The sequence below is a fragment of the Psammomys obesus genome, unplaced genomic scaffold (assembly GCF_907164565.1).
Source record: "Psammomys obesus unplaced genomic scaffold, mPsaObe1.curated_primary_1811, whole genome shotgun sequence".
Lineage (NCBI taxonomy): Eukaryota > Metazoa > Chordata > Mammalia > Rodentia > Muridae > Psammomys > Psammomys obesus.
The window spans coordinates 12,584,410-12,602,158 of NW_026596039.1; the positions used below are offsets into that span (position 1 = coordinate 12,584,410).

The 17,749-nt window shown below is 42.5% G+C and overlaps 1 protein-coding gene and 1 pseudogene across 3 annotated transcripts in view; one reads left to right on the top strand and one right to left on the bottom strand.

Annotated features, from left to right (window-relative positions):
• Window positions 1–17,749, top strand: part of Alg9 (ALG9 alpha-1,2-mannosyltransferase) — a 66,977-nt gene that overhangs the window by 26,645 nt on the left and 22,583 nt on the right. For all 3 annotated transcript variants that reach the window (XR_008721790.1, XM_055621755.1, XM_055621756.1), the window contains exons 11-13: window positions 92–221; window positions 1,036–1,183; window positions 3,359–3,488. Coding sequence is in view for 2 of the 3 variants with exons in the window: in XM_055621755.1 (XP_055477730.1) it covers window positions 92–221; window positions 1,036–1,183; window positions 3,359–3,488 (408 nt within the window). In the remaining variant the exon portion in view is untranslated. The remainder of the gene's footprint in view (window positions 1–91; window positions 222–1,035; window positions 1,184–3,358; window positions 3,489–17,749) is intronic.
• On the bottom strand, window positions 4,894–5,340 carry LOC129687542 (40S ribosomal protein S25-like; annotated as a pseudogene).

The window sequence follows — 17,749 nt, forward strand, 5'->3', positions numbered from 1 at the left end:
TTGTCTCTGTTTCTATATGGTGTTTGGCTGTGTGTATTGTTTCTGTGGTGCTATGTATCTTCTTTATTAATATAGTTGCCTTTCCTTCTAGAAATGTTACCACTTTGTGTTTCAACGATATCGCCTGGAGCATTACACTGTGACATCCAGCTGGCTGGCATTAGGAACAGTTTTCCTGTTTGGACTTTTGTCATTCTCACGCTCTGTGGCTCTGTTCAGAGGTAGATGTGCTGGGAGTGTGTTCACCCATATTCACAAAGAAATTGTCCTTAGGATTTACTTGTGGCATGTAGTTGGCTTATGCTGAGAAAAGGCTGTCCCCAAAGGGAAGGAATATGGACCTGATAATGAGTGGGATGGGACCTCCATACCTCAGGACAAAAAAGGAGATTGCTATTTCTTTTTTATGTCACAACACATTTTTCCCTCCAGTAGCATTGATTTGCCCTCTTTTTTTCAGTTTTAAATATTTTTGGATATAGATATTTTGTCTGAATGTATAGGAACCACATGGGCACCTGATGCCTGTGGAGGCCAGCGAGGGCATTGGATCCTCTGGAACTGGCATTACAGACAGTTGTGAGCCGCCATGTAGGTGCTGAGAATCATTGAACTGGGACCTCTGAAAGAGCAACCAGTCCTTTTTACTGCCGAGCCATTTCTCCAGCCTCTTTCCCCTCTTTTTAAATAGCTTCTACTAATGTAATGAAGCCTAGATTGGAGCTAAGTTCTCATGGCTGTGTATTTACTAATAATCGTTACTGGGGTTGTAATAGTAAAATATGCCCAAAGAGTAGAAAATTTAGAGGATAAAACGGTATAGAAAGAACAAGAAAGCAAGTTACATTTGTTAAAGCCTACACTGTGGCAATTGTCCCAGCTAGAGAGACGGCTGCACTGTGCAGAGCAGGCTTCCTGTTGAGCTGCTGTGGGCCTCCATACTCGTTAAATTTCATGCAGGTTATAATAGGGTGCTAACATGAATTAAAAGTTAGAACCATCTCTTTGGCTTTTATGAACTCTTCTCCTTTTTAGGATATCATGGGCCCCTTGATTTGTATCCAGAATTTTACCGAATTGCCACAGACCCAACCATCCACACTGTCCCAGAAGGCAGACCTGTGAACGTTTGTGTGGGGAAAGAATGGTATCGATTTCCCAGCAGCTTCCTTTTGCCTGATAAGTAAGTTTTCCTTTAAGTCAAAGGATTTGTGCATGTGTGGATGGTGTTTGTGTGTGTGTGTTTGTGTATGTATCTGTGTGCTCAAGAAAAAAAAAATGTCAGAGGTGGCCATAGAGTGTCCTCGTGTATCATTCTGTAGCTGTTCCTTTGAGGCAGAGTCTTTCCCTGAACCTGGAGCTTGCTGCCCCCCACCCCAACCCACCACATTAGGCTAGAAGTGGGTAAGTGGGGACCCTCCTGTCTCTGCCTGCCTTGGTGCTGGGGTTTCAGCGTGGGATGCCTGGTGTGTAGACATGGGTGTGTACCTGAGCTCCAGCCCTCATGCTTTCACAGCTTGCACGCTAACCATTGAGCCGTCTCTCCAGTCCCTAAATCTCAGCGTTTTATTTAGTTAGTTAGTTCTAAAAATTCACTTATTCTTAATTTTTACATGCATGAGTGTTTTGCTTTCATGTACATATGTGTACCATATGCATGCCTGATGCCCAAGGAGGCCAAATTCGTGCATCAGATCCTTTGAAACTGGAGTTAAATTGTTAGCTTCCATGTTGGTGCTGGGAACTGAACTCAAGTTCTCTGCAGGAACAGCAAGTGCTCTTAACTTCTGAGCCATCTCTTCAGCCACATTTCCCAGGAATTTACATCAAAAAGTAGCAATTCTGTGGCAAGATTGTGCTAGGGTTTGTTTGTTTTGGGGGGTTTGAAACCTTTTTCTTTGGAGGTAAATGTGGGGGCATATGTGCAATGTGTAAGTGTGTATTGCGGCCAGAGGTCAGCTTTGGCTGTCCTTCAGGCGTGTTTCCCCTGGGTCATGACCCAGGACCTGCACTTCTCGTCACAGCCTCTAAGACCTTGTGAAGGCAGTTTGCCCCTAGGCTTATGCTAGTAATCTCTCCCTCTGTATGTGTGTGTACATATGTGTTCACACATGCTCTTGCATGTTCATGTGTAGAGGCCAGAAGTTGATGTCACGTATCATCTTCTATTGCTCTTTGCCTTTTTTTGTTTTAGAGACAAGGTGTCTCTACATAGCCCTGGCTGACTTGGTACTTGCTACACAGATCAGGCTGGTCTCTTCTCACAGGAGATCCACCTCCCTCTCTGCCTCCAAGTCCTGGGGTTAAAGCTGGGTTAAAGCTGTGTACCACCGTGCCCAGCTCTGTCTTATTTTTTGAGACAGGGTCTTTTTCTTGATGTCCCTGGAGCTCCTGCAGGCTCTTCCTGTGTCTCCTCTCTGCTGTGCTGTGACGGGTGCATGCTGCCATACCCAGCTTTTATTTGCAGATCCATAATCAGGTGCTCATGCTGGAAGAGCAAGCACTTTATCCAGACCCTGCCTCTTGAGGGTGCATGTTCTCCTTCTGCAGTTGACATGAAGCTGCTCCTAATAGTGGCATAGAGACCCTGGCAAGAAGAGTGGCTCTAGAAAGGAGGTTTTTTTTCCATTCAACAGTAAATTTTCACACTGATTCATATAGGCAGTAGGGAGAGCTGTGATTACAGTGTACCAGCGTCCTGTGTTAGATGTGACAATATACAACCCTGAACTTCTGTGTTTTTCCTATTTGGTCCATTTTAAGTGAAAAAGAAGTCTGGTTAAGATGAGTAATGTTGCTGATTTCAGCAGCTCCTCACCTGGTAAAATAGTAATTTTTTTTTCATATGAATATTTTCTGTCAGTCATTAAGGATTAAGGTGAAACTTGTATTTTAAATGTTGACCTTTGCCTGTTATATTTGAGACAGTTTCATAGCTGAAAGGCCTTTTGAGGATTATTCAGACAAAAATAATATTCTAGTGTTTTCTTAGTGCATGTGCCATTACCTTTCTTTGCACCTAAGTTGGCTTTAATTCTGACTAGTTTCTGATTGTGTGGGAGTTAGTGACATTGTGACACTCTTCTCCTTGTTCTGTGGTTGGCCATCTACTTACAAGCTTTGAAACTAAGTCTTGAGTAAAGAGATTGAGAGACCTTTAGTTGTAAATTTTTTGATGGCTTCAGACTGACTCATGACCTCTGCCTCTGCTCCCTGACAGAAGTTTTAGCAGAAATCATGTTTTCTTTAAGTGGAATGTTTTTCTTATGATTTGGGGTTAAGGGTTGTTTGTTTCAAATGTGTTTAGCAATATTACTGCCTTGTGTTTTTTCATTCTTCTCATTTGTGTTTCTGACAGTTGGCAGCTTCAGTTCATTCCATCAGAGTTCAGAGGTCAGCTACCAAAGCCTTTTGCAGAGGGACCACTGGCCACTCGGACTGTCCCTGCTGACATGAACGACCAGAACCAAGAGGAACCTTCCAGATATGTAAGGGCTGTCAAACTTCTCTTGTTGCTGCCCAGAGAAAATTCACCCCAAATCTCTAGGCATATTACATTGGAGCACTGACCAAATGAGCTTTCAGAAAGTGATTTCTCGAGAGTTGAAATAATGCATACGTGGGAGGAGTGAATGGTATCCTTTCTTTCCAAATTATTCTTTTAATTTTCTATGTAAAGCATATAGTTGAGTTAACTAATGAAATGTTAAAGGAGCTGGAGATTCTTGTATGAGAGAGTCTTGAGCTATCTCTCTGAGAACATTGAAAAACTCACATTAGTCCTTGATCTATTAAAATATGTGATGGCGAAGTTCCAAGTGACCAGGTTACCTTTGACCTAGCTTTTGCTCTGTTGTGCTGTCAGCACAGGAACACTCAAAGGCTGTTTCCATAGTGAGTCCCATGGAGCAATCTCAGTCAGTGCCACGATCTCCTACCTACTTGACTTTACACACTCCGGAGTCATATGAATTTTATTCAGCTCTTTGAACAATAATACTTTTGACATTTGATACTGTTGGAATCTGATGTTAAAAGAGGTGAGAGCTGGCCTGTGAGATGGCTCAGTGGTAAAGGCATGTGTTATCCTCTGATTTACATACTGGTGCTTGTGTGTGCGTGCGCCCCCTTGACATGCACATAAGCATATGCATATATAATTAAAAACTTAAAGTTATAGTCATAAAGAACATTTTCTTCCTAGTTCTTAGACAGTAAAAGACCATTCGGTAAAATGGTTGAAAAGCACTATTTTTTGGCAAGCTGATATTAAATAGGTAATAGCTTAGATGTCAGTATGTTTAATTTAGGTTCTCTTGTGTTGCATGCACAAGCTGGAACATGGTGAAGCTTTTTGTTGTCTGCTGACGCAGACCGGCAGTCACATGAGGCCTTGTGTCTCCCATTTCAGTGCCTAGACTTCCATGAGACCTTTGGGTCTTAGGAGTCTGGGGATCTCTTATGTGAGCACCATAGTGTATGTAGTCCTGGGAATTGAATCCAGGGTCTGTGTATGCAAGGCCTGTACTCTGCCAGCTGAGCTGCACCTCTAGGAGCCTCACATTTAGCAAAATGTCTGGTATTTAGGCTTTTCTCACAAATGCTCTTAATCTGACAAAGGATCCTTTACGGAAGTCTGCAGCCTGCCCAAATCTTTCTCCTTCCTTACTCTTACTATTCCCCAGTGTAGTTTTTATTTCAGTTTTTCTTTTTCTTCTCAGGGTCTTTGTTGTGTTGGTGACCATGCCTGGAATTCTAGTCTCCCACCTCATGCTACTGGAATTCTCTTCAGATGTGGAGTGAACATGTGCACTTGGCTCTCCAGGGTTTCTGTTACGTGCATGCAGTGTTTGTACAGGCACTTAGTCACTAGCCTGCCTTTCTTTTTTTGATTTAATGAAGTTGTATTTTTCCAGATGCACAGCTGATTGAACCTGTTCGTGCATCTTCACCAGCAGCTGGGGCATCTCCAGCCTTGGTGTTTCTGGTGTAACTTACTTGGGCTCTGTGCTTTCAAACCGGTTTGATAAGTTCTTTCCTAAGTAGCTCCCAAAGGGCTGCCCTGGCCAGGGAACCACGAATCTTCAGTCTCTCAGAAACCACGCCTGGAGTAATAAGTTCTAGTTGGGACCTTCCTTACACAATTGTCGTATGTGGCTTTGTCAAACAGGACTAGATTGTTGAGCTTGTCCCGAACTTTATCTTTGGACCACTTACTCTTTTTGGCCTTGCCACCAGACTATTTCCTGGGTCTTTGTTGTTTTTTTGTTTGTTTGTTTTGTTTTGTTTTGTTTTGGCTGACTTTCCGGCATCCTTCTTCCTGTCGTCCTTGGGTGGCATGGCAAAGCTCAGAGAATGGTGACGACCACTGCTGCCTCAGTCGGGGAAAAAAGGAACTATTAGCCTTTCTTTTATCTACATGCTTCTGATCTGTTTAACATTTCTCCCAAGGAGGGACCTGAATGCTGTGAGGGGGACGAGTACCCCTCGTCCCTCTGTGTTCACCACAGTGTGTAGGATAAGGTTGTAGACCTAGTAGCTAGCCTAATGGTGTTATTCTAGTAATAATAGTTTAGTATCACTCTGCCTGTGTGTCTGTGTCTTTCTCTGTCTCTCTATCTCATTTTTGAGACAGGGTTTCTTTGTGTGTGTCACTCTGGTTGTCTTGAAACTCTCTATGTAGGCTAGGTTGGCCTCAGACTCAGAGATCCACCTGCCTTTTGAGTACTGGGATTAAAGGTGTGTGCCATCATGCCTGACCTTTTGCCAGTTCTTTATCTGGAATATCCCCAATGGATTTTTGAAACTCTAGACATGCTATGATTTTTTTTGTACATATATCTATGATAAAGTTTAATTTGCAAATTAGGGACATTAAGAGTTCAATAATAGCTGGGCGTGGTTGTGTACACCTTTAATCCCAGCACTCGGGAGGCAGAGACAGGTACATCTCTGAGTCTGAGGCCAGCCTGGCCTACAGAGTGAGTTCTAGGGCAGCCAGAGCTACATAGTGAGAACCTGTCTTGAAAATCTACCCCCCATGAAAAAAAAACAGTAATATTTTAAAATAGAAAAATTATAATAGGACACTATTATAAAAATGTGAATATATTTTCTCAGAATATTTTACTATAAATTTTAGTTACCTCAGCATAGAAATTTTTTTTCTTCAATAAATTGAGAATTTGTCTTTTTACTTAAAGGAAATACTTTGTGACTTCTCTTTGCCATATCCAAATTATCATCATTTACTTTGTGCCTTGGAACCATTGCTAAGTAAAATTGGAGTTACTTGAGTATAAGCACTGATATGCTTTGATAATGAATGTAATAGCCAAGATGCTACTGTGTGATTAATGTGCAGGTAGTGTATACAAGTTATACTAGATACAAAGATGATTCAGGTGCTCGGTGGGACCGTGAGATTTCATCATGGTACATGTCTCAGTGTGGGTTTTATTGCTGTGAAGACGCACCATGACCATAGCAACTCTCATAAAGGAAAACATTTAATTGGGGCTAGCTTACAGTCAGAGGTGTAGACCGTTATCATCATGGCGGGACATGGCATATGCGGGCAGACATGGTGCTGGAGAAGCTGAGTTTTCTACATATGGATTGTCAGGCAGTAGAAAGAGAACTGAGATACCCTTCCTCCAACAGGGCCGCATCTCCTAGTAGTGCCACTTCCTATGGGCTTATGGGGGCCATTTTTATTCAAACTACCAAGCAGACCTTATCATGGTACTTAGCAGTGTGCAGCTGAACACTTATGAATTGTTTATTTCTGGAATATTCTGTTAGTGAAGGTTATTGAAACCATGAAAATGACACTTTAGATGATGAGGGAATGGGTTAGGGACCTAGCTAATAAACCTTTTCATCTTTGGGATAATGTTAAAAGCTGGATATAAGATACATAGTGGTTGTCTCTGTTTTTATATTTCCTGCTATCAGACATTGCTACAAATGATTAAGTGACTGTATTAGCTTTACTCCAGAGGGGAAGTTTTCATAGTACCTGCCAGTAGGAGTCAGCAAAATGCTAGCTATTAAAGGCAAGGACAGGCAAGCCCATGGATCTGCTGGGTGTTTGGTAGGTGCCCTGTGCTTATCCATGTTTCTACAGTTGAGAGTTTCCTACTGAACTTGTGCTATAGCTTCAGTGGGTTTTCATGTGTGGTGGGGAAAGTGCCTCCCAAAGCCAGTCTGTTCTCTTTGGACCTTTGGAAATTTGTAGGCTTACTGTTGATTCCATATGAGGTAGGACTAGAGATTCATCTGTTGGACCCAACTAGAGATTTGTTTTCCTCTGACAGTATAAGCAGTGCACATTCAGTGTAAAATAATGACAACTACAGCCAAGAAAAAAAAATAATTTTGTTGTGCAGCACCACCATTACTATTTGTGTATGTGTGTGCCTTTAAAACTTTTTTATTTTTATTTTTATTTTTTCCTTACATGGGTTCTTGGTGCTTAAGCTCATGTCAGGCTTGAAGAAGCCTGGGCTTCTTGAAGGAAGACCTGGGCTTGCTGAGTAGTCTTTGCTGCCCTTTCACTTTTCACCTTTCCTTCTTCTGTATATATGTTAATTTAGATAGGAACAGCATATTTATTTTTAAAGTTTTTAGTCATGTTTAACTATTTACGAAATAGTGCCAGAATTCTGACTGTAACAGCCAAATATCTTTGCCGGACTGATGAGAGCACAAGCTTCCCTTCACTCACACTCATACCTTTTGATATGAGTAATATACCACTATTCTGTTACCTGTCTTTGCAGAGCATGCTAAATAGTACTGCATTTGTTTGCATTACATTTTTTATATCATTATTTAATTTATTCTCTGTCTGCCCACGTAGAGGTCAGAGGACAACTTGGAGGAGTTTGTGGTCGGGTTGAACTCAGGTCTTCAAGGTTAACAGCAAGTTCATTTATTTGCTGCTGATGTTGACCCTTGTTGCATTTTTGAAAGAGGCTCTTGCTGTGTAGCTCAGCCTGGCCTGGTCTCAGAATTGTTGGGGCTATGGGAGTGTGCCACAACATGCAGCTTGTGGCTTATCTACTGTGCTTATCTGCTTGTTGGCTATCAGTGATAGGTTTTAGTCTGCTTGCAGTCCAGGGTAAATAGTTCAGTCCCTCCCCTATTTCTATCTTGCATGGAAACCAGAGAAGGTGGATGACTCCTGTCGTTTCACTGTGCCCCTGTCCTGAGGAATTAGGGGTATTGTGAAGATAGTGGTTTCTAGTGTACTGTCATATTTGTATTGCAGAAATAAGTATTTTTGCCCCGTATTTTATCCATTACTAAAAAATGACCTTAGTGGGTCACACCAAGATTTCTGTTAGAAACCAGATCCAAGGTTAAGACACATTTAGTGTTGCCTCTCTTGACAAATGAGATTTTTTTTTTCACTATTTTAAAGCAAATTGTAATGGTCTGGCTCCTAGACTTATCCAGACAGTGATAGACATTGGAGAAGACAGCTACTGAGGAGGAAGCTGAGAGAAGGCTTTGCTCTGAGTTTGATTTGGTTTGTAAGTGGAGTTGCTAGGTGTTTGCCCATTTGTTATATTTGAAAGAAATAGATTGGTTAATAAGTTTTCCCCCCCAAACAGTAGTAGAGACCGTTCTGTTACAAGATGGCATAGAATGGCTAAGTGTCATTGTGAAGTAAAACCCACAAATTTATAGGGAATGGGATTAGGGCCACAATACTTGAAATATTTCGTTAATAAAAGGTCAGTTGGTAGAGTGCCTGTCTGGCGTCTAGAAGGCCCTGAGTTTGATCCCCAGCACTTAATGGTGACACACTGTGGTAAATTGGAAGGTAGAGGCAAGAGGATCTGTTTATGGTCATTCTTGGCTACCTAGCACGTTTAAGTTAACCTGGGATGCATGAGACTGTCTCAAACAAACTGAGAAAATGATAATGATCCCAATCAACATGTAGCCCAGTGTTATGCTTGCTGATTGTTTAAAGGTACATACTGTCTAGGATGAGTATGGAACTTGTCTTGCATTGTCTTGCGTAAGTGTGAGGTGTGCTGATAAGATGGCATCTGTAGAGCTGTAAGAGGTCGTGTGAAAGCTGACACAGCACTGGAGGTGCACCAGTGAGTGACTTATCACCCAGAACTGAGAGAGCCGTCAATTTTAGTGTGTGGTTTGTGCACCGATTGATTCAGCTATATGCAGTTTTCTACACTTACTTACCTGTTTGTTTGTTTGTTTTAGTTTTGGTTTTTTGAAACAGGGTTTCTCTGTGTAGCCCTGGTTGTCCTGGATCTAGCTCTGTAGACCAGGCTAGCCTTGAACTCACAGAGATCCACCTGCCTCTGCCTCCCAAGTGCTGGGATTAAAGGTGTGTGTCACCACCACCTAACTACTTACCCCTTCCTTCCTTCCTTCCTTCCTTCCTTCCTTCCTTCCTTCCTTCCTTCCTTCCCTCCTCCTTCCTTCCTTCCTTCCTTCCTTCCTTCCTTCCTTCCTTCCTTCTTTTGTTTGGTTTTTTTGTTTTTTCGACAGGGTTTCTTTGTGTAGCCTTGGCTGTCCTGTACTCACTTTGTAGACCAGGCTGGCCTCAGACTCACAGCGATCTGCCTTTGCCTCCTGAGTGCTGGGATTATAGGCATGTGCACCACTGTGCCCAGCTTATTTACCATTTCTTTTGCATAAGCAATAATTATTAATTAATAATTATATTATGCTTGAATATTCCCCATTATATTCTTGTGTTGGTATGAATTTATATTTTCAAAATGAGTATTGAACCAGAAGCACCAGGCTGACACCAAGCATGATTAACCCAATTCTGCAGACTGTCCTCTCTTAACACACGTTTTTTTTCTTTCCTTCTCAATAAATAAACCCATTCTTCCATCCATCTATCCATCCACCCGCCCATCCATTCATTCATATATACATAAATGCAAAAAAAATCATTTAAAAACAGAAACATTGTTTATGGAATCACAGTTCTCCCGACTTTACTTTTTATCCATTGGGTAGTAACTTGTGGATTGGAAGGCGAACTTAAGGTGTGAATTCCATGCTTTCTTCATTTTTGTAGGTGAAGGAACTGAGGCTCAGGGTCGTTGTGACTTGACAAAGGTTAGTCCTGGATGAGAACTTTGGTTTCAGGGTTCTGCATCACGCCTCTTACTTGCTGTGGCTGATCGTTTTGACGCAGCTGGACTCACAAGCATAAGTAGCTGAGCATTACTTTAAACAATTTTTTCTTCAGGGGCTCATTTCATTTGTGCCATGCACTTTGTTTATTGGTGGATATCATATATTTAATAAACAGAAATGACCAGGGTCCCTGTTCTTCTCTTTCTGTCATCATTTTGGCTGACCTTCCTGGATCCTTAGTTGAGGAGAAAACGAAGTATGCTGTTGGTTTCCTGGCAGATTGTTACCATTCCTTGTCTTCAAAGCAGGTGGCTTCACATTGCTGTATTTATGCTGTAATGGGATCGGAGTGTACTACAAACCTAGTTGAACAGCTTTCAAAATACTTCAGAATTATTTCCCTACTGTCCATTGTATTGACATTTTAAAATTAATGTTTTTATAATTTGTAGTGATTAGGTGAATTTTTACCTGTGAGTTTATATTTTTTACAGTGTGGTAAATTTTTGCTTGTGGCTTTAAAATTTTGGCCAACAAATATGTAGTTAGCAAGGCAAATACATACTGAACAAGGCTGTGTGTGGCACAGAAAAACTGTAGCCAGTCTGTACCTGGCTTTAAAGTTTAGCTGGAGCTATCTTGATGAATGCGAGCTTTGAGGGTTTAGCTCAGCAGTAGGGATCTTGGCTAGTGTGCACCAGCCCCAGCTTTCCATTCCTGCTACTACTCTTCAGAACTTTGTTGGGTGGTAGAAAAAGAAGGAAATCACAGAAGACATTTATTCCTAGAATGAATTGTAACCACCGAAACAACTCTTCGGCCCTAGGCTTTCGTGTTTAGTTCACTTTTATTACTTTGAATATTCTTTCTCACCTTTAATTGTTTTGGCTAATGGCTGGTTCATCGTCTCTTTGCAGAGAACCAATCCTGTTTTATTGGTCCTTTTTTTTTTGTTTTCCATTTTATTAATTTTAGGTCTGATAGTTTTTTCAGTATATAGTGATTTTGGATTTGGCCTATTACTTTCTGGAAACATTGAGTTATACCATGAAACTGTTTTATTTGTGATTTCTCTGGTTTTTACTATAAGTGCTCATGGCTGTAAAATTTCCTCTTAGAATTGCCTTTTCTGTATCTTTCATTTTTCTGATACATGGTGCTTTTGTTTTAATTTGATTTTAGGAATTTTGGGGTACCATGCATACTCCTGATGCAATCAGTAGTCCTACTCAGGTGAAGATGCTGGGAACTACAGTAGTGCGGGCCTGGTACCATAGGCCCAGTGTTGCAATGGTGGCACACGTGGCATGGCAATAATAACTACTTTCTATTCTGATTAAAGCCCATTTCACAAGATGCTCACGTCTGGGACTGTTCGTGGGGCTAAGAACCTGTGGCTAGGTAGGTCATACCTTTCCAGAGCCCGCCGGCAGAGTCAAATGGTTCTTGAGTCAGGAGTGAGGATTGAAAGAAAAATTAATAAACCAACACACAACATATAGGACCTTTCTGAGACTGACCTCTCTAGTAGACACTAGTCACTTTGCTTTATTCCAGACTGACCATTTTAAGTCAGAGCAAAAACACCTTAGTACAATGAATGAATTCACAGAGAAGTCAAGCAAAAGGTGTGATTTTGACAAGACATCCCACCTGCTGTCTCAAACAAAAGGGTATAGACTTGGTAGCTTGTTACTGACTTCAGTGAAGGCCAGGATGAAAGCAGTCTTTCAGCTAAGATCTAAATGACAAAGCAGCCTGGCAGACCAGCATCTCCCAACAGGACCTAGAAGAGAACCTCCTACTATTATTTTGCTGTATAGGCATAGGATTAAACTGACTCCTAATGATTTAGACTATACCCAGGTTAGTGCACTTTTCAGCCGGTTTGCTTTTTTTTTTTTTTTTTTTTTTTTTTGAGACGGGGTTTCTCTGTGAAGCCTTGGCTGTCCTAGCTTTGCTTTGTTCATGCTGGCCTTGAACCACAGCAGTCCTACTACCTCTGGCTCTGAGTGCTGGACTAAAGGCATGTGCCACCACTGCCCAGCAGGTTTTGTTTCTTAACCATACTCTAGAAGTCCTGGAAGTTGTCATAGTTTTTCACATTTTTTTCCTTACTGTTTTCTAAATTACTAATCTACCTTGTCAGCAGTCTCTGACCCCTGGTAGTCTTTCTTTCGGTGGCTTAGTCTTCAGCGCTGCTTTCCTTTGGCTTTTTTTTTTTTTTTTTTTTTTTTTTTAGGTGCCCCTCCTCCCAGGTTTTGTGTTTTTTTTTTTATTTTATTTTGTTTTGTTTTGCTGACTTTCTCATCTAGTTCTTGAACTTTATCAAGAACTTGTGTCGTCTTTGAGGTAATCGATTATTTTAAAAATTTTACTTTTGAAATCTTCAGGTAATATTTCAGGCGTTTTGATCTCTTTGGATTGGGTTCCTGGAGAGCTAGGAACTTCTGGAGGAGTCATGTTTCCTTGTGTTTTCTTATTTGAGTTCTGTGTTATGGTTTGTCCATTTGGGTTGATCCTGATTTTTGTGTGTGTGAGTACTTTTGGTGTGGTCAGCCCTCACTTCTATTTTGGGAAGAATAAGCAGACTTCAGTAGCAGTGCAAACCTCTAAAAGAAAACAAATAAGATAACTTACATAATAAAAACACGTAGAAGTAACAACTGTGCCCCCAAGAAGGATCATAAAGAGAAGAGTTAAGATCATAAAGGATATGGTAGAAAGTTGAAATGTTACTATTGGGGCAGAGAAAAGCAGCAAAATAGGAAAGAGTGAAAGCATGTGAGATGAAGTTAGGAGAAATGAAGTAAGGAAAAAGAGAACAGATGCACAGCAGGGCAACAAGAACAAGTCCAGAAGAGAGAGAAGGTTCCTGCTGTGCCAGAGCCTTAAAAGGAGAAGGAATTTCAGAGTCCAAGGTAAAGTGCGGTTAAGTGCCTGTGTGAGGAACACGCAAAGAGGAAGTTTGCCCACAAAAGAGCTGACTAAGCACTGTCATGGGGAGTATAGATGTATGGAACTGAGTTTCGAATGGCTACCATGGCAAGGAAAGCTGCATTTTCTATGATCGGCAGAACCCAAATTGTCATTTGTCATCAAAATCTGACATCTTACATCTATCTGCCTATTTATCTACTTATCAGTCTGTCATGTCGATCTATCATCGACCAGTCAGTCTGTCATTTATCAGTCTATCCTATCAACAGTGCTACAAGCCCAGAGATCTGTGAGGTACTACAGCTTCTCTGCCCACACCAGATATTCATCGGCACGTTTGTCGAGCTCCACGGGGCTTCAGTTCATGTGCTGAGGGGTGTGAGACTAGACATTGCACAAGAGTGCCCCATCCTGGAGGCAGTAATGAGCTAATCTCTAAGGATGGATGGCAAAAATCAATAAGAAGCAAATTGCTTTGACAGTTAACCCTTTGATTACTTAATCTCTTGGTAATTTTGGCATCATCTGCATGGAGGATCTGACTCATGAAACTTCCTGTGTCCCTTAAAATTATTTTCGCTCTGAGGTGGATGAAGAAAAAGATAGTTTTGTGGAATGTGGAGATGCTGGTAACGGGAGGTCCAGATAGACAGGCCCACTGGAAGGGTGGAGCGAGGCCCGACTCCTGTGGTCGTTTGTTCCCGGTCGATAAAATGAGCAGTGCCTGCTTGGCCAGCTGGAAAAGCAGTCCAGCCTGTAGTTATTGCTGAGACTGAGGATGGCGGGATTTTGCTTTTTCCCAGGTTTTGTATTGAAGTTCACTAGGAGGAGTGGGGAGGGCTATGAATCATTTTCTTTCTCAGTTCAGAACAGGTCAAACAAGAAAAGGCTGTGAGGAGGCCGAGCTCCACCCTGCCCCACATACTGGCTTGTGGTTAAGACAGTGACCTTGGAGAGACAGCTGCTGCTGGTCTCAATTCATGCCAGTGGTTCTTGCCCAGAGACCACAGTACAGCAACTTCAGAAATCCCTCAGCTTGACTGAGCCAGAACCCCACTGCTTCAGCTGTGGCCTGTCTCGTTGGATGCTCACTGTGCCAGTGATGCTGGGCCAGCACATGGGTGTGGGCAAGAGCTGGGCAGAGGCTGCACTTCCACCTAATGTCTCTGGAGCTTGAAGAGAGGAAACGGTCTCTTTCTGGTTTTGGTGTTCCCCTTCTCTGTTTTTTAAGCATGTCCCCCATTGTCCTACCTTCCCACTTCCCTTTCAGCCCCCTCTTCTGCCCTCATGGTTCTCTGGCTGCCTATACCCCTTCCTCAAGTCCTTACTTTTTCTCCTCCCCCAATAAACCTCTTTACACCAGGAGAGAGAGACAGAAAGAGACTGATCCTGCCAGAACAGTTTGTCCTGAAGATGGCATGGGGCTTGAGACTCAAGTGTTGGGTCACTGACCTGCCCATGCTTCCAGCCTCTGTTTCAGGCTCCACTGTATTTGTGCCGTCTTGGTTTCTTCTATCCTTCCCGTGTGGAAGCATGCTGATACTTCGTCTCACATACACCTCTTGTCAGAGTTAGTGTCCAACTTGTAAAGGTTTCCCTGAATCCATACTCCCATAATGGCCGTTCACTTAGCCAGTGGAGTAGAGAGGCCACTGGGACTCACAGATGTAAAAATGCAGGGGCCTCTGTTTCCTTCAGTCATTCAGTTTGGTGGTAAGGCCGCCCATGACAGTTCTCCACATGGCACCAGTGACTAAGGTAGGGAGCCCAGGGCCTCCCTCTAGCATCTGCTGCTTGCTGTTCAGATGTGTTTTAACTACATTTTTTGCACAACACTAGATAAGCCGTCTTAGGAGCTCACTACCACTGTCTGCCTTCTTTCTCTTGCTAAAGCTTTGCTGAGGGGAAATGTCATCCTTTCTACAGTGTATTGAGCATCCAGTACGAGGACCTTTCATTTCTTTCACAAATCTAAATTCCAGTATTTTTGGATTTCACCAGTCTTTCTCTTGATTCCTGAAGTCTTTCCAAACCACATCACTCCCTGCAGCGCTATTCTTTTCCCTTTGTTCCAGTCCCGAGGAGACTTGAGTGTGTGGTGGGCGTGTCTAATCCATTATATTTCCTCTCCCAAATCATACCTTGCTGTTGATAAAGTCCTCAAAGTTGAGTAAGTGCTATAAAAATCCAGAATTTTGTTTTTGTCTCCTGAGACAAGGTCTCCTGGAACCCAGAGTAGCCTCAAACTTGCTGTGCAGCAAAGGTAGCCTTGTATCCTGATCCTCCTGCCTCCACCTCTTGACAAATATGTGCCTCTCACTATGGAATTATTCCCTTTCTAGAGTTGAGGGTGGTCTTGTTGTGTTCTAAACCATTTGGAGAGGTGGTGAAACCTCTGAGGGCAAGTGATAGGATGTGGTGTTTCGCTGTCCCCTTTCCTGATGCAATGGAAACATTAGGTTTGAATAAGACAGTGAGCCAGGGCTGGAGAGATGGCTCAGAGGTAAGAGCACTCGGTGTTTTGCCAGTTGGTGTTTGCCAGTTGCAACCTCATGGTGGCTCACAACCATCTATAGTGAGATCTGGTGCACTCTTCTGGCCTGCAGGCACACATGCAGCCAGAGTAGTGTATAAATAATAAAATAAATCAATCTTTTAAAAAGAAATACCCAAATACGGTAAATATGTGTGCAATAGGCTATGCCCTCCCTTCCTCTCCCGTTCTTTTCCTCCCTTCTTCTCTCTACTTCCATATTATCCTTTGGTTACTCGTGTATTTTTTTTTCTCATTTGAGTCCAGGTGTCACGTAGTTCAGGCTGTCCCCAGCCTCACTCCTGCTGGTTCAGCCTCCTGAGTGCTGGGATTGCAGGCAGGTGTTACCACACCTGGGTCAGAGGTTTGCTTCACTTGTTTACTTTTTTTCTGTTGATTGTGAGGATTTAACATAGGGTCTTGATCATATTAGTTAAATGTCATATCTCTGAGCTCTAGTTTCAGCTTTCTGTTTTTTTGTTTTTGTTTTTGTTTTTAATGAAAATTGTGGTTAAAATGATACCAAAGATACCGTCTTAGAGCAGGCCTTCACATACACACAATTCTGCAAGCTGCAGAGCTGCACTTGAAATCATCTCTAACATCTTGTCTGAAAATTGAAAGTTGGTGTTTTAGACTTTGTATGTTCAAAACTGATCCCCAGCAGTGGTGTTGGGAGGGAGAGTCTATTGGGAGATATTTGGGTTGTAGGGCACCACCCCATGGGCAGGTCACTTGTCCATGAGAGAGTTAGTGTTTTATAAAAGGGTAAATTTGGGCCTCTGTTGCTGTTTTGCTGTATACTATCTTCTGTCTGAAAGGCCTGCAAGAAAGGCATTTACCAGCTTCTACATCCTGATCCTCAGGCAGCAGAAAGTGACTGGGACACCCAGTGGGCCTATCTTGAACTTCTGAGACCTCAAAGCCCCACCCCAGTCACACACATTCTCCAACAAGGCCACACCTACTCCAGCAAGGCCAAACCCCCTAATAGTGCCACTCCCTTTGGGCCTATTCCAGCTACTCCAGGAAACAATGGTGACCATGCTGAACAGACATGGAGACTTCTAGACTGCTTGAGACATCCCAGGTGTGCTATCAGGCACCAGGGTGACCAAGAAAGACTCACTCCTTGCCTTTATAGAACTTGGAGGACTTAGCTGTAAGAAAGTTTGGGTCTCATTGCAGTCGCCTACGGGGCATGTGAGCAGACATTAGTCAAATGTTGTGTGTTTGGAAAAGACATTTTTTTCCAGAGGTTAATGTTAAATTAATGGCTCACGTCAGCCATAGTTACTGTTGGACAGCCTCAGTACCAAATTGTAGCTATGGGGAAAACATCTGGGTTTTTTCTTCCTTGTCTTGGATGTTGGAGGATATCAGATTTCCATTGATTGTCATATTTTCTTACATTCATATACAGACTTTTTCTGCAATTGTTTACTAGAGATTTTGAGTGACATTAGAGAAACGAGATCTGTGCTATATGTGGATATGCTTTCTGATCCTCCTGAATGTTGCACTGGCCTTGCCAAAGATCTCTATTTTTACAGTGTGTGCGTCATTGCCATTTCCAGCTGAGAGATGCCTGAGTGCAAATTCACATCTTTCCTGCTTTAAGACTTGGGGGGTTTGGCTCAGGCTTCTGGATGGACAGCAGGGACTATCACTGAGAATAGGAGGTTGGGCTATTTTCCTTGTCCTCGTACAACATTGTAGTGGAGATAAATATACTTGGTGTAACTGTTGACCATTTCAGGAGTTACCTTCGCCCAGCCTTTAGGCTTCTCACAGCTTTTCTGTAGAGCTGGAATTTGTTCACTGCCATGTACATCCCTTCCTCTCAGATGGTCTCTTTCATCCTCGTGTCTTTCATCTCTTCTTCCCTTCTTCACCTTTTCAGGGTATGAGGTGGAAGTCTCTTTAGACAGGACCTCACTATATAGCTCAGTCTGGCCTCAAACTCTTAATTCTCCTGCCTCAGCCCCAAACTGGAATTATAGGCATATGCTACCATGTCTGGCCTTCCTCTGGTTTCTGCCTCTCTCCCTGTCTCTCTCTCTCCCTCTCTACTCCTCCCCTCTCTCCCTTTCTCTTTCCTTCTCTCCCTCCTTCTCCTTTCCCCTCTTAAAATACAGG